The 14,942-nt window shown below is 47.1% G+C and overlaps 1 protein-coding gene across 2 annotated transcripts in view; it reads right to left on the bottom strand.

The window, feature by feature from the left end:
• Nucleotides 1-984: 984 nt before the first annotated feature.
• Nucleotides 985-14,942, bottom strand: part of WDTC1 (WD and tetratricopeptide repeats 1) — a 27,263-nt gene continuing 13,305 nt past the window's right edge. The window contains exons 9-15 of one of the 2 annotated variants that reach the window (XM_029285587.1): nucleotides 11,416-11,491; nucleotides 8,710-8,806; nucleotides 7,180-7,353; nucleotides 5,855-6,090; nucleotides 4,795-4,963; nucleotides 3,421-3,613; nucleotides 985-1,576 (exon numbers count right to left, since the gene is read on the bottom strand). In XM_029285587.1, coding sequence (XP_029141420.1) covers nucleotides 1,379-1,576; nucleotides 3,421-3,613; nucleotides 4,795-4,963; nucleotides 5,855-6,090; nucleotides 7,180-7,353; nucleotides 8,710-8,806; nucleotides 11,416-11,491 — 1,143 coding nt within the window. In that variant the 3' untranslated portion in view covers nucleotides 985-1,378. Of the gene's footprint in view, nucleotides 1,577-3,420; nucleotides 3,614-4,794; nucleotides 4,964-5,854; nucleotides 6,091-7,179; nucleotides 7,354-8,709; nucleotides 8,807-11,415; nucleotides 11,492-14,148; nucleotides 14,246-14,942 lie in introns of both variants that reach the window. The other variant, XM_015823537.2, reaches the window with a different exon arrangement.

Here is a 14,942-nt window from a genome sequence, read left to right as displayed (position 1 = left end):
TTTAGAGACAATCAGATTTCTAACATACACATCGTGGTAACTATGGTTTGTTGACCAAGCTAGTTGATGAGAAAATCCATTGCGATTTTTTTTGAGTCAGTTACGAATCCGGGAATGTGAGCACAATACTAACCTGATTTGCTTTCAGTTCCAACTGAGTAAGCCACAGAAGGCAGGAATGAACTCACTTGCCTATTACCACTGCATCCCAGGTTGTGTAGACAGCGGTACTGATGCCATTCTCTGTTCTAGAAAAATCCTTAATGACATAAAATGCTAAGGGCTCCAGCTGACATACAATTCCTTCCTAAAAGATTTTGTGAGGACATACGTCTTTGTTATGTATCTTTTCCACACTCACGCAAGGAAAGAAAGCTACCACATGAAAAGAATCAGTAAATAGATGAGAAAGGAAGTTCCTATAGATTCTTTAGGATTTAATGACAAAGAAAGGAATAAAAAGAACTGCGCAGTGGAGGTCACAGCAGCAATAAGGAAAGAGGCAGCTTTATCCCAAATCTTTAACCAGTCCATTATCATATTGGTACTGTATAACTTTCTTGAAGCTTGGTCTCCACCGGCAAGGAGATTTTTCAGCAAACACCCCACTCCTTACCCACCGAGAGATGGGAACTTAGTTTTCCAAAAGCTGCCACATCAGATAATTTTACTTGCTCATGTTATATAAGCTGCCAAGCTTCATGCTGTAGCTTCCCACTGTTACAGTCTTCTCTTGGTTTCTTCTGTGTGCAGACAGATGGAAAGTGTGGGGTACCAACCACAGTGAGGCTCTCTGCCCAATACCAGCTTTCTCTACTTCCCTAAGCATGTTCACTGAGGGAGCCCATGTATTTAGCGACCTTCTTGTGGTCGTGTTTTTGATGCGTGTACATATTCACCAGCTGTTGGGTGGAGGCTGAATTTCAAACTCATAGCGTGGCAGGCAAGCTGAGTTTCGGACAGAGATCGCAGCATTGAACATCATTCCATAATCCCTGCCCTAGTTTACATTTTATTGAGTTTTCAACAACCTCTCTGCAAAACACACTCATGTAGGTAATGCTTCCCACCATCCAGCCACTGGAGGAAGGGACGGGTTACCAGTTATACACTGCTCACAGACAATGTGGAAAAGGAATCCCAGCTTCTGCCGGGAGGGCAAAACTCAACAGACCACATTACCAGGCTGCTTAATAGAACAGGGAAAGGAAGAAATTGTAGCAGCAGTCAAACCCAGTCACTTCTGCCCTCGCTGGCATATCCCATTCTGTGCATAGTGTGAAACAGTGCAGTCGTTCCCAAGTTCAAACGGAGCAAACTAGATTTCCCTTCAAACAAAACAAAACAAAAAAAATAAGGAAGGAGAGGCCATTCAGCTTTAGCTGGTCCGGCAGTGGACCTGATTCTCAGAGCTGTCTTCGTCATCCGAGCCTCCTGACCCAGCACCAGTCATTCCTGTGATCCGGTAGCCCATGTTCATCAACATCACCTCCAAAGGATCAGCATTCATCCGCCTCTGGTTGGCTTGGGAAGCACCTTCCATGTCTTCCACCACTCGCCCGTTCAGTACTTCGCTCTGCGAAACAAAACGGAGAGAGCAAAGCCCCCCCCAAGTTGACTACTTGATTGTTCCACTGAAAAGGAACCTTTCTACCCACCATTCAGATAGCAAATAAGAGAAGCCTTCAAGACAAAAAAGTGGATTGTTTGACTTGGTGGTGCAGCATTGCATGGTCATGGTTGAGAATTAAATTATAAGAAAATTCGGAAGCAACAAAAGGAAATATTTATTTACCCAACATGTGGTCATCCTGAGGAGTTTGTTGCCATCGGAGGTGGTGATGGCCACTTATTTGGCAGTTTAAAAAAGAGACTGGGTAAATATTTAGAGGATCAGAGCTAGCCATGATCAAGCCATGGTTCTGACGTTTCAGAATACATTTAGTGGGCCATTGTAGAAATCAGAATGCTGAACTAGCTTGACCATTGGCCCGATCTAGTAAATCTAGTTTTATGTTCTTGTGGTATATGGATTTGCACATTAAGCTAAGGTAGCCAACGGTGGCTAATTTAACACAGCATACTAAACCCTTGCTTGTTTCAGTAGGGCATGTCAACCTAATCATACAGTTAGATAATGCTTCCATCTACCAGATGGACGGGCAGGATTTATGCACCCGAGGCCTGTTATCATCAGGTACGGAAATATCATTTAGAAATCACTCATATTGTGGCTTTTAGTTTAAGATGCTGTAAAGGTTATTTCTGTGCCAATATATGGAAAGGGACTTCATGGTTTTTGAGCCTGAGGAGGAAAACATCTCCCTGCCCCCATGTCACTAAGGAGTCAACATTAAAGCATAATTGCCATAACCAGAACAAAAGTCACTGTTTTGCTTAAAGTTAAAAAAAAAAGTTGCGATACCTGAAAGATGGTTCATTACACTGCTAGATGAGTATAAGATTTTTCCCACTGGGTTAAATATTTTGTACACATATCCAGTCCTGTCCACAATGCCACATGTATTCTGATTAGCAAGATTTGGTCTATATTTTGAGTTATAGCATGATACTTCTGACTAGTCAAGCAAACCGTGCATTAAGAGTTCCTTCACAATGATAGCCCATCCTTCTACCAATTAGGACCCAGGGAAAAAAGCGTAACAGGAACAGACCGCCAAACCCAGGGAAAAATCCCAAATGCCAACCAGCAACCACTCTTATGAAGCAGTCATTACAGGCAGTCCTTGATTAAAGACTGCTCATTTTATGACCGTTGGAAGATTTGATGGCCATGGAATGGGTGCGTTAAGGCCCATAAAGAACTTAAAGTCATTGTAAATGGTCACACTACCCCCCTCCCCCATCCCCAGTTAAGTAATCACACGTTGGGCAGTTTTGGGGCAGATCAGGTTTTTGACCTGTTGTGGAATTCCACGGTCATGCGATCGTGACTCACTTTTGCCGGGGTTTTTTTTTGGCCATTTTTTACTGGTTTCTGGGGGAAAAAAACCATTTAAATGAATGGGTTTGCTTAATAACCCTGGTGTTCGTTTAACAACCACCATGACAAAAGCCAGAAATTTATTTCTGGTGATGTAAAGGCCTCAACGTATGTTAATAATGCCTTCACCATAATTCCAGGCTCAATTACGGTCGTACGTTGATTCTCTGTAAAATCATTAAACAGAAATAAATATTTAACGATATTTCTGAATGTTTTATTCTATCTCTCGGGGGGGGGGAAATGGGGCATTTCAGAGCTCTTGCCATAATAGCTAGCCATAGGCCTTTTCCTTTATAGAGGAGGCGTCCTCAACTTGGTCAGAAGTTACAGGTTTTCTCCATGGCAGAACAGCACCAATCCTGTAAGAGAAGAGCTTTCTGCCTGATAGGTGGAACCCCTGCCCCCGACCTTACTTCTGGCCTGGGATTCCAAAGCCGTACCACCGGATCGATGCCACTGGTGGCCAGGAAGCAGTAGCTCGGGTGGGGCTGGAGGCAGTTCACAATCGACTCGTCGCCCTGGAGCACTCGCACCAGATTAGTTGTTTCTTTCTCCCAGATAAAGAAGGAACCATCGTCAGAGCCACTGACGATGTACTGCGCATTGCTAGGAGGCAACCAAACAGAGCATGTTTAGTGATTGGTTACATTTATATCTTGCCTTTTGTATGAGATGCACAAAGGGCTCCCTTCTCCCCTGAACCACCATGCTGAGTAGTACTAATTAACTAACACTTAGACTTATATACCCCTTCATAGTGTTTGTATAGCCCTCTCTGAGCGGTTTACAGAGTCACCATATTGCCCCCCCCAACAATCTGAGTCCTCATTTTACCGACCTTGGAAGGATGGAAGGCTGAGTCCATCCTGAGCCAGTCAGAATTGAATTACTGGCAGTGGGCAGAATTAGCCTGCAATACTGCATTTTAACCACTGTACCACCACGGCTCTTGATTAGTAGTTTGGGCTGAGTGAAAAAGTGACTGGTCCAAAATCCTCCAATCAATTAGTCTAGCACAGGGGTAGGGAACCTTGGCTCTTTTATGAGTCGTGGACTTCAACTCTCAGAATTCCTGAGCCAGCATGGCTCAGCTTGGAAACCTCTCCCTTCCCCTCAGCATGGCTGGCTCAGGAATTCTGGGAGTTGAAGTCCACGAGTCATAAAAGAGCCAAGGTTGCCTACCCCTGGTCTAGCATCTTAACCAAGTACAGGTAGTCCTCAACTTATGACCACAACTGAGCCCAAAATTTATGTTGCTAATGAATCACTGCAATTGTTGACTTAGTAATCCGGTTGTTAAGTGAATCTGGCTTCCCCACTGACTTTGCTTGTAAGAAGGTCGCAAAAGGGGATCCCGTGACCCTGGTACCCAGCAATCGTCCTAAACACGAACCAGTTTCCAAGCACCTGAATTTTAATCACGTGACCATGGGGATGCTGCTATGGTCATTAAGTGTGGAAAACGGTCCTAAGTCACTTTTAACAGTGCTGTTGTAATTTTGAACAGTCACTAAATGAACTGTTGCAAGTCAAGGACTACCTGTATTTCTCAGTCTTGGCCACTTGAAGATATGTGGACTTCAACTCCCAAAATTCCCCACCCAGCCAGGAAGTTGAAGTCCACACATCTTCAGGCAGCCAAGGTTGAGAAACATTGTCCTAACCATTGCACCACTTCAGCCAATGCAGATCTCTGGATACACCCACCCCCCCAAGGAATTTGTGGAGAGAGCAACACACCACAAAAAATAAACCCCTACCCTTGATCTTGAGAGGAGTTTCCCTACCTGCCAAAGAAGTTTGCCTCTTTGATGTCTGTAGTGGTGTTGCAGTGGCCACAGTATCTGAATTTGTAGTCGTAGCTGCGCTCTCTAAGCACCATTTCATCCTCAGATATTGAATCCTTGCGGCCAGTTGCTCGCAGCCAGATGGGGCCACTCCCCTTCTTGTCTTCCCCTGGACAAAATGAAATTGCTAAGTTACTTTTGGAACTTTGGGGAGATACCAATGACGTGAGTTGCATGAAAGTGAGATGGGAGGCAATTTTTTTAAAAATAAGTAATAACTGGAGAGAACAAATGTAGAACAAGAAAGCAAAGGTAGTACCAATAATCATAGGTGTAATCCCAAAACAACTGGAGCACCACTTGAACACTATCGGCATTGACAAATTCACCATCAGTCAATTGCAAAAGGCAGTTTTACTCAAACATGTGATGATACCTCTAACACCATGAAACACAACATCTGCCTACTCTGGATCCTTGAAAAAGGACTCAATAGGTGGATAAAAATGCCAAATCCAGTCTGAACATCTGGTTGATTGTGTGACAAACCATAATAATTTGATTTTACAAGGACAATTTTCTATACAATCCTCTCTTCCCCAGCTAATTTTGCAGATATAGAACAGAAACTGTAATACAGCAACTTCACTAGAACCATACAGTAAATTTAAGGCTGAAAAGGAGTGTGGATTTAGGACTTTCTGATCCAAGCTATCACTATTCTCATTAGTTTCTTTTCCAAAGCTACACTTTAGTCTAGGCTTATGGCACTAAATAACTGCTTTTCTTCCATTTTTTGTTCCAGATTTAAATAGCTGATCCCCACGCACTAATGCTTCCCTCTAGGTCAGTGTTTCTTAGTCTCAGCATTTTTTTTAAAGATACATGGACTTATTCTTTTCACAGGAGTTATTTTCCCCTCCTAAAATGTTAAAAGCTAATTCCATACAGTACACACACCACTGGTATATCTTAAAAATCTACCCCTTTAAGAATAAAGAATCTGTGCTGTTTTCACACTTAGGGCAGGAGTGCAAGGTGTTGTCTTTTTAGTTCTCACCATTATCACTTTTGGAGAAAAGGGCAGCATTGATGTCCCGGTCCAGAGCATCGCAAGCACTGCTGTGGGCTTGCTCAGGAAACTTTCCTTTGAAATCATCCAAACATTCCAGGGCTTCTGCTACATACTTCAGCTCAAAGAGGCAGCGGGCCAGGCGGAAGTGAGCCTTCAAGTGGCACGGGTTCAGGGAGATGGCCCTTAGGCAGTCTCGGAGCGCATCATAGTGATCTCCATCCCTGCAAAAATCAAGTTGGAAATATTGATTCTTTTATTCTCTCACCACCACCAACACATATTTGCATACTGATGTAGGAAGGTGCCTCTAATCCTCTGATTAACAGACAAAGGAAAGGAAAGGAAAGGAAAGGAAAGGAAAGGAAAGGAAAGGAAAGGAAAGGAACTCCGCTAGTCATGGCTGACTCTAGGGGCAGCGCTCATCTCTGTTTCCACAGACATTTTTGCAGTCATGTGGCCAGTGTGACGTCATGGGGCACTGTTACCTTCCCACCGAAGTGGTACCTATTTATCTACTCAAATTTGCATGCTTTCGAACTGCTAGGTGAGTAGGAACTAGGCGAAGAGAACGCTCACCCCATCACGCGATGTTCAAGCCTTGAACCCGGGCTGTCAGCTTTCCAGCCGACAAGCCCAGCATCTTAATCGCTGAGCCATTGCACCGCCCAATTATGAGAGGCCAGCCAGTAATTAAGAACCCTATCTGGAAGACCTTACGGGTTGAACTATGGATTCCCTATGTCAGGGGTAGGCCACCTTGGCTCTTTTATGACTCGTGGACTTCAACTCCCAGAATTCCTGAGCCAGCATGGCTCAGCTTGGAAACCTCTCCCTTTCCCCTCAGCGTGGCTGGCTCAGGAATTCTGGGAGTTGAAGTCCATGAGTCATAAAAGAGCCAAGGTTGCTTACCCCTGCCCTATGTGCAAAGAATCACCAAGCTGCACAATTCCACAATTCCCTCTAAACAGTATGTTGATTTTATTTCTGTAATTATAAGAACCAAGGTAAACCAGGTGAGATATAGTGGATGTCCAAATTCTCTCAGCAGAATTCTGTTGGGAGGATAGAAATCTTGTAGGAATGCAGAAATTCAACTTTCCAATACAGAATGAATCCCATCAAGCGCCTCTGACCAGAGGACAATCCAGAAGAGATTCTACTGACCTCTAAAATTACACTGAGAGCCTCTTATGGAAAACCCATTCATGTAACCTGGGATCTAGAATCTGTATGGAATAATTCATGAAGTTCAATGCCAGTTGGCTAGAGACGCTGATTGCAGCCAGATCTCCCAGGGAGAGGTCACTTACCACTTGCGCTTCATGTAAGCCGCTGCTCGGTTCCCATAGAGCATGGCGTTGTTGGGGGCTTTCTGGACAGCTCTGCTGTAGAGTTGGATGGCTTGAGTCCACTGCTGGCAAGCGAAAGCCTCATTGGCCTGCAGCTTAATCTTTTCCAGATAGGGAGGTAGCTCTACCTGTGGGCTGCAGAAACCAAAACTTGGTTCACACGCCAATCTAATCCATGATGGGTTTAGCCATGGCTTATTGCAGTGATAGCGAACCTTTTAGAGACTGAGTGCCCAAAATCTGGCCCTGCCCCCTGCCCCGCCTGCCTGTAGGGCCACTCACTGCCTCCAGGGCCCACCGCAGATCGCCCAGGCAGCCCAGCAGCACCATGGCGGACACAGCCTCTGCCAGCGCCCTGCAGCAACTTTGCGCGATGGGGCGTGAGGGCAGAGTCTTGTCTACGCTGCCTGACTGCCATGTCCTTGGCTGCGCTGCTCTGTGTGGGCCACGCTCAGGGGCGACTCTCCTCCAGGGGGGCTGCTGGTGAGGAGGGGGTCGCGGCTGGAGGCAAGGCTGGGGCACCGGCACGTGTGCCCACAGAGAGGGCTCCAAGTGCCACCTCTGGCACCCGTGCCATAGGTTCGCCACCACTGGCTTATTGCATCAACCATAAGTTGGATGGATTGTCAACCAATCAGCTTGCAGATGGAAGCCCTAGCAGACCTCAGGTTAAAATGATGCTGCAATAGGTTTGGGGGAGGTTTTTCTAGGGGATCTTTTCCAAAAAAAGACAAGTATTTTCATCCCGGCCCATGGAGTGCATGCATGCTCGTGAAGTGAACCTAGCTTTTACAGTCCCCCCCCCTTCAAAAACTAGGGATATGCAACTGCTTCTTGCTGGATGCAACAGTTGTTCCTGGTTGTGGCCAGCACAATTCCTAGCCAAGCAGTCTCTGCATGAATGTTTCGTCTAGGCCAGACATGTCAAACACAAGGCCGGATGCAGCCCGCGAAGGGTTTCATGTGGCCCGCGAAGCCATCCTGGGAACAGTGAGGGAACGGCCCCCGCTGCCTTGGCCCTGGCCCAGGCCAGCTGGGAGCCAATGTACAATTTTGTGGTGGCCATTTATGCTGAAACACATTCAGTCTTAGCTCCACAAGGCCGTCTGGAAACAGCGAGGAACCAGCCCCTGCTGCGTTGGCCCCACCCCCTGGGTGCATGCTGGGGAGGTGTCACCCTTTGTGAGGAATGAAGAAATGGACCATGCCTTGGCAGTTGCCCCGGTCCCACCCCCTTCTGCCAGAGACCCTCAGATCTGTCCCACTCCTGCCCAGGCCCCCACAGGCACCCTTGACACGAATGATGTAGAGCTGGCCACGCCCACCCAGTAGGCCACACCCACTCAATCCACACCCACCCAGTAGGCCGCCCCCCCAAGGGCAACCGCAATGCTGATGCGGCCCTCAATGAAATTGAGTTTGACACCCCTGGATTAGGCGAGGAGGAGATGCAGCACTAGATACTGTTGGCACAAAAGGAGGACACCTTACCTGACATGGGCTCGCCCCTCAGACAGCCGGAACCCATTGCTGTGGAGATGGATGCCATTCGACACGCCGTTGGCGGACGTTTTCCCATTCTGCACCTCTGGGGGTCATAAAATGAAGTGTGCTTCAATTTTTGCAGCTATGGCTTTAAACGTTGGTTTTATTGGAATGGTTTATTTAAGGTATTTTTATTGCATTCTCGTAAGCCATTCTGGGCTCTTCGGGGAAGCAAAGCAATATAGGAATAAAATGACAGAACCATAAGGAGGAGAATAAGTCTGAACCAAGGGTAAACTGCAAGTGGCAGAAAGGCATTCTTCTATCTATACAGTCCGGTTTTTCAATTTTGGGGAAATTAGCAACCTGGGAGAAGACCCAGCGCTGCAAGCAAAATAAATGCTTAATCAGCCCGACATCTAATACTTTAGGAGATGGTAAGTTGGGTAAGACTGGCTTAGGCCAGGGCTTTTCAACCTTTTCACCCATTGTACCACTTTTAGGATATGGCAATCTCTGAGTACAACCAGTCGCCTAGCAAGGTGTCAAAAACTTGATGACAAAAAAAGGGAAAAAGTGATAAAGTACAGGTAGTCTTTGACTTACAACAGTTCGCTTAGTGACTGTTCAAAGTTACAATGGCACTGAAAAAAGTGCCCCCCAAGCCACAGCCGAGCAAGACACCTGCCTGCCCACCCAGCAGCGCTCTTCCTCCTGTCCGAGGTTTTCATTGTTGTGAGCATTTCTGTTGAGGATTGGCAGCGGGAGTGGGGGGGTGTGTGTGTTTGGTTTGTATCCCCCCCCCCCGTCTGCTGGGTGGTTGCAGCAGGTTTTGGTCACTTCACCTGACCCTGGGACACTGTGACCGTCATAAATATGAATCAGTTGCCAAGCATCTGAATGTAAATCAGAAGACCCTGGAGATGCTGCAACATTCCAGCTGATCGGCGCTTCTTCTGGGCTCAGCAGAAGTGCCAGGATCAGTGCTGCTTTCCAGCTGATTGGTGCTTCTTCTGCGCTCAGCAGAAGCGCCAGGATCAGCGCCGAGCTCCAGCTGGAGCCTGGCGCTGATCCTGGCACTTCCGCTGAGCCCTGACAGTCCCAAAGAAGTGCTGATCCTGGCGCTTCCGCTGAGCCCTGACAGCCCTGCAGCTCCAGCCGTCTCTCGCTCAGGCTTGTGCGGTGCTGCCATCAGTTCAGCTCATTCCCCTCCCCCGCTACCACTTTTCTAGGATGGTCGCGTACCACCTGCCAGGTTTAGGCAATGGCTAAATTGACCAGCGAAGATAGATCCGTATTACTGGAATCCACCAACCTACCAATCTCACTTTGAATGCAGTAAGAGGAACAAGTAGCTGGAAATAGTGACCTGTTTACTCAGGGAAAAAGCAGAAAGACAACCATCTGCAGAAGGGACCTTGGGTGGACTGAGGTGGCTCCACTGCGCTTTGTTTGTACTGAGTACAAGCAATATCCAACTATCCAACCACTCCAGTGCTAGATATCAAGATACAGGTAACAGACATGACATAAATATGCCAATTACAGACTGGAGAGAACAAAAAGATGGGAAAAAAGTAACGGAAACCAGATAGAAATAATTGTTGCTATTAATATTTAGGACAGTGATGGCGAACCTTTTAGAGACCGAGTGCCCAAAAACTGGCCCTGCCCCCATTCCACCCCCTGCCCTGCCCCTGCTCCATCCCCACCCCACCTGCCCGCAGGGCCTCTCACCGCCTCCAGGACCCACCACAGATTGCCCAGGCAGCCCAGCAGCGCCATGGCAGCCACGCCCTCTTGTCTATGCTACCTGGCTGCCATGTCCTTGGCTGCCCTGCTCCGTGTGGGCCATGCTCGGGCGACTCTCCTCCAGAGGGGCTGCTGGTGAGGAGGGGGTCGTGGGGGGAGGCGAGGTTGGGGCAACGGCACGTGTGCCCACAGAGAGGGCTCCGAGTGCCGCCTCTGGCATGCGTGCCACAGGTTCGCCACCACTGCTTTAGGAGATGTTAGGTTGGGTAAGACTGGCTTAGGCAACAGCTAAATTGACCAGCGAAGATCGATCCTGTGTTACTGGAATCCATTAATCTACCGCTCTCACTTTGAATGCAATAAGAGGAACAAATAGCTGGAAATATTGATTTGCTTAGGAAAGGCAATTCTGGTCACAGTTGTGATTGTAAGTCAAGGACTAACTGCATGAGATATGCCTGCGAAATCCCAATACCACCTCTATCAAAAAGGGTATTAAGTGTATTAATGAGTAGGCTATATTCCAACATAGCTCTCACTTCTTTCTTCTCTAAACGAGCAAGTATTTCAAATGCCTCATTCACTGCTTTTTGAAATGACCTGGGATACTTGCAGCCCCTCTCAAGTTTGCATTTTGCTAAGCTGGCTCAGGAATTCTGGGAGTTGAAGTCCACGAGTCATAAAAGAGCCAAGGTTGCCTACCCCTGCATTAGAGCTTCAAGTGTTCCTGCTTTATGGAGAGGACTGAAAAATGACACTGTGAAATAAAGTACCGTGTGTGAAATTGAAACTGCCCTGGCTCCACAGTTGCAACTTTAGAAATACAACACCAAACAGTCTCTCTAACATCTTAATTGGCGACCATGATGACTTGAAATGGAAAGGAAGAGGCACACAAAAAGGCCTTGAAAAACCATGCAATGCAACCTCTGCCTTTTAAGAAAAGTCTAGCCTTCTTACCTCCTGAAGGGTGGCATTTTTTTGGCAGGAGAAAAGTATATGGCCGCTGCTTATAAGTCAGGTCAAACAAGTAAACCTAAAAAAACCAAAGAAAGGCAATGAATCGACAAACCACAGAGGAATAGTACATCTGCAGCCAGAATTACTCACAAGAAAACACTTAACTCGGTGCTGATTAACACACGTAAGTCCAGCGGAAGTTACTCGTGCTTTTGTAGGGCAAAGGAAAATATGCTTTTAGAAAAAAAAAACCCTCATAAAATGGGATTCAAAACTGCATGAAAACAGCAGAAAATCTGGCTTCATCTAAACCAGACATGTCAAACGCAAGGCCCAGGGGCCAGATGCGGCCCGCGAAGTGGTTTCATGTGGCCCGCGAAGCCATCCTGAAAACAGTGAGAGAATGGCCCCCGCTGCCTTGGCCCTGGCCCAGGCCGGCCAGGAGCCAATGTACAATTTTGTGGTGGCCATTTATGCTGAAACGCATTCAGTCTTAGCTCCACAAGGCCGTCTGGAAACAGCAAGGAACCAGCCCCTGCCGTGTCATCCCCGCCCCCTGGGTGCATGCTGGGGAGGGGTTACCCTTTGTGAGGAATGAAGAAATGGACCATGCCTTGGCGCTTGCCCTGGTCCCACCCCCTTCTGCCAGAGACCCTCAGATCTGTCCCACTCCTGCCCAGCCCCTCCAGGCACCCTTGATGCGAACAATGCCCACCCAGTAGGCCACACCTACTCCATCCATGCCCACCCAGTAGGCTGCATCCCCCCGCCCCCCCCGAGGGCAACCACAATGCTGATGAGGCCCTCAATGAAATTGAGTTTGACACCCCCGATCTAAACCATGAGAAAAATCGATTTCAGTTCTTAGAAATCTAAAAAACGGATCATCATTTGGCTCAGGAAGCAGCTCTGCCTGATGAGGGCAGATCACAGACTCCCAGCTTTTGGTATTAATGGCTCCCAAACCTCTTCATGAGCATCAGAATAGTTACCTAAGGCCAATGAGGGAAGCTGGATTCACTTAACGACTGCATGATTCACTTAACAGTTGCAATCATTTGCTTAACAACTGTGGCAAAAATGCCATAAAATTGTGTGCGATTCACTTAACAACTGCCTTGCTTAGCAACAGAAATGCTGGTCCCAATCACGGTCATACGTCAAGGACTACCTGTGTGGAGTCGGGGCAAAAGATTTGCAGGCAAATTCTGATCTGGGGGACCTGATACAGACTATGGCAGAATTTCATGATCATTTATTTTCTGACTAATTCTTTATAGACCTTCATCAGCTTTTGCCTCTGCAGTAGTTATTATAGGAACAATTTATTTGAGAAAGCAGCAATTACTGGGTGCAATATATAAAATTCAATACAGTAGTGATGGGTGTGGGATGGCTAGAACAGCTTTGAAGTGCTGAGAAATTTATAAATGGATTGAAGGCCATCTGAGGTTGACCATTTACATGTACTGATATTTCACAATGACTGAATCAGCCCAACTGAGGGCTGAAATCAGTTCAGTGAGATGTTGAAAGCAGCAGATTAACAGAATAACAGAGTTGGAAGGGACCTTGGAGGTCTCCTAGTCCAACCCCATGCTCAAACAGGACACCTCATACCATTTAAGACAAATGGCTGTCCAATCTCTTCTTTAAAACTTCCAGTGATGGAGCACCCTCAATTTCTGGAGGAAAGGCGTTCCACTGATTAATTGTCTTAACTGTCAGGAAATTTCTCCTTAGTTCTAGGTTGCTTCTCTTCTTGATTAGTTTCCATCCATTGCTTCTTGTCCTGCCTTCAGATGCTTCGGAGAATAGGTTGACACCCTCCCCCCCTCTTCTTTGTGGAAGCTCCTCAGACATTGGAACACCGCTAGATTACCTGTTCTCCTCCCATGTTGACCAAGAGCTCTGTACCATCTGGGCTAAAAGTGACGTAGGTAGCTACCAGAACTCTCAAACGGTTATTGTAGTCGGGTAATTTCACTGGAAGATGCCCTACAGAAAAAAAAAAACCCAAGCACAATTAATACGTACAATTGGTGGAATGGACCTGCTTAGCTAAGTGTTTGCAAGGAAATGCAAAAATCTATTAAAATAATAAAGAGCCACCTCCATTTATTATGCAAAATCCACCTTCAGCAAGAAAAGAAGCCATCAACTCCTTTGCAGCACAAGCAATCAACAGCTAAGGATCCATCTTTACTCCACCCAAGTGCAAATTACTCAAATATACTCTCGTTTCTCACCATAAGAGGTTTCCCCCCCTCCACAAAAAATGAATTTTGTTGAATACACTCAAATCATCTCCTGATGGGGCACCGTCCAGAGATAANCAAGGCCGTCTGGAAACAGCGAGGAACCAGCCCCTGCTGCGTTGGCCCCACCCCCTGGGTGCATGCTGGGGAGGTGTCACCCTTTGTGAGGAATGAAGAAATGGACCATGCCTTGGCAGTTGCCCCGGTCCCACCCCCTTCTGCCAGAGACCCTCAGATCTGTCCCACTCCTGCCCAGGCCCCCACAGGCACCCTTGACGCGAACGATGTAGAGCTGGCCACGCCCACCCAGTAGGCCACACCCACTCAATCCACACCCACCCAGTAGGCCGCCCCCCCAAGGGCAACCGCAATGCTGATGCGGCCCTCAATGAAATTGAGTTTGACACCCCTGGATTAGGCAAGGAGGAGGAGATGCAGCACTAGATACTGTTGGCACAAAAGGAGGACACCTTACCTGACATGGGCTCGCCCCTCAGACAGCCGGAACCCATTGCTGTGGAGATGGATGCCATTCGACACGCCGTTGGCGGACGTTTTCCCATTCTGCACCTCTGGGGGTCATAAAATGAAGTGTGCTTCAATTTTTGCAGCTATGGCTTTAAACGTTGGTTTTATTGGAATGGTTTATTTAAGGTATTTTTATTGCATTCTCGTAAGCCATTCTGGGCTCTTTGGGGAAGCAAAGCAATATAGGAATAAAATGACAGAATCATAAGGAGGAGAATAAGTCTGAACCAAGGGTAAACTGCAAGTGGCAGAAAGGCATTCTTCTATCTATACAGTCCGGTTTTTCAATTTTGGGGAAATTAGCAACCTGGGAGAAGACCCAGCGCTGCAAGCAAAATAAATGCTTAATCAGCCCGACATCTAATACTTTAGGAGATGGTACATTGGGTAAGACTGGCTTAGGCAATGGCTTTTCAACCTTTTCATCCATTGTACCACTTTTAGGATATGGCAATCCCTGAGTACCACCAGTCGCCTAGCAAGGTGTCAAAAACTTGATGACAAAAAAAGGAAAAAAGCGATAAAGTACAGATAGTCCTCGACTTACAACAGTTCGCTTAGTGACTGTTCGAAGTTACAATGGCACTGAAAAAAGTGCCCCCCAAGCCACAGCCGAGCAAGACACCTGCCTGCCCACCCAGCGGCGCTCTTCCTCCTGTCCGAGGTTTTCATTGTTGTGAGCATTTCTGTTGAGGATTGGCAGCGGGGGTGGGGTGGGGGGTGTTTGGTTTTTATTCCCCC

The sequence above is a fragment of the Protobothrops mucrosquamatus genome, unplaced genomic scaffold (assembly GCF_001527695.2).
Source record: "Protobothrops mucrosquamatus isolate PMUCROS unplaced genomic scaffold, P.Mucros_1.0 scaffold1906, whole genome shotgun sequence".
Lineage (NCBI taxonomy): Eukaryota > Metazoa > Chordata > Lepidosauria > Squamata > Viperidae > Protobothrops > Protobothrops mucrosquamatus.
The sequence above is the reverse complement of the archived record's forward strand: the minus strand, read 5'-3'. Positions and strand labels throughout refer to the sequence as shown.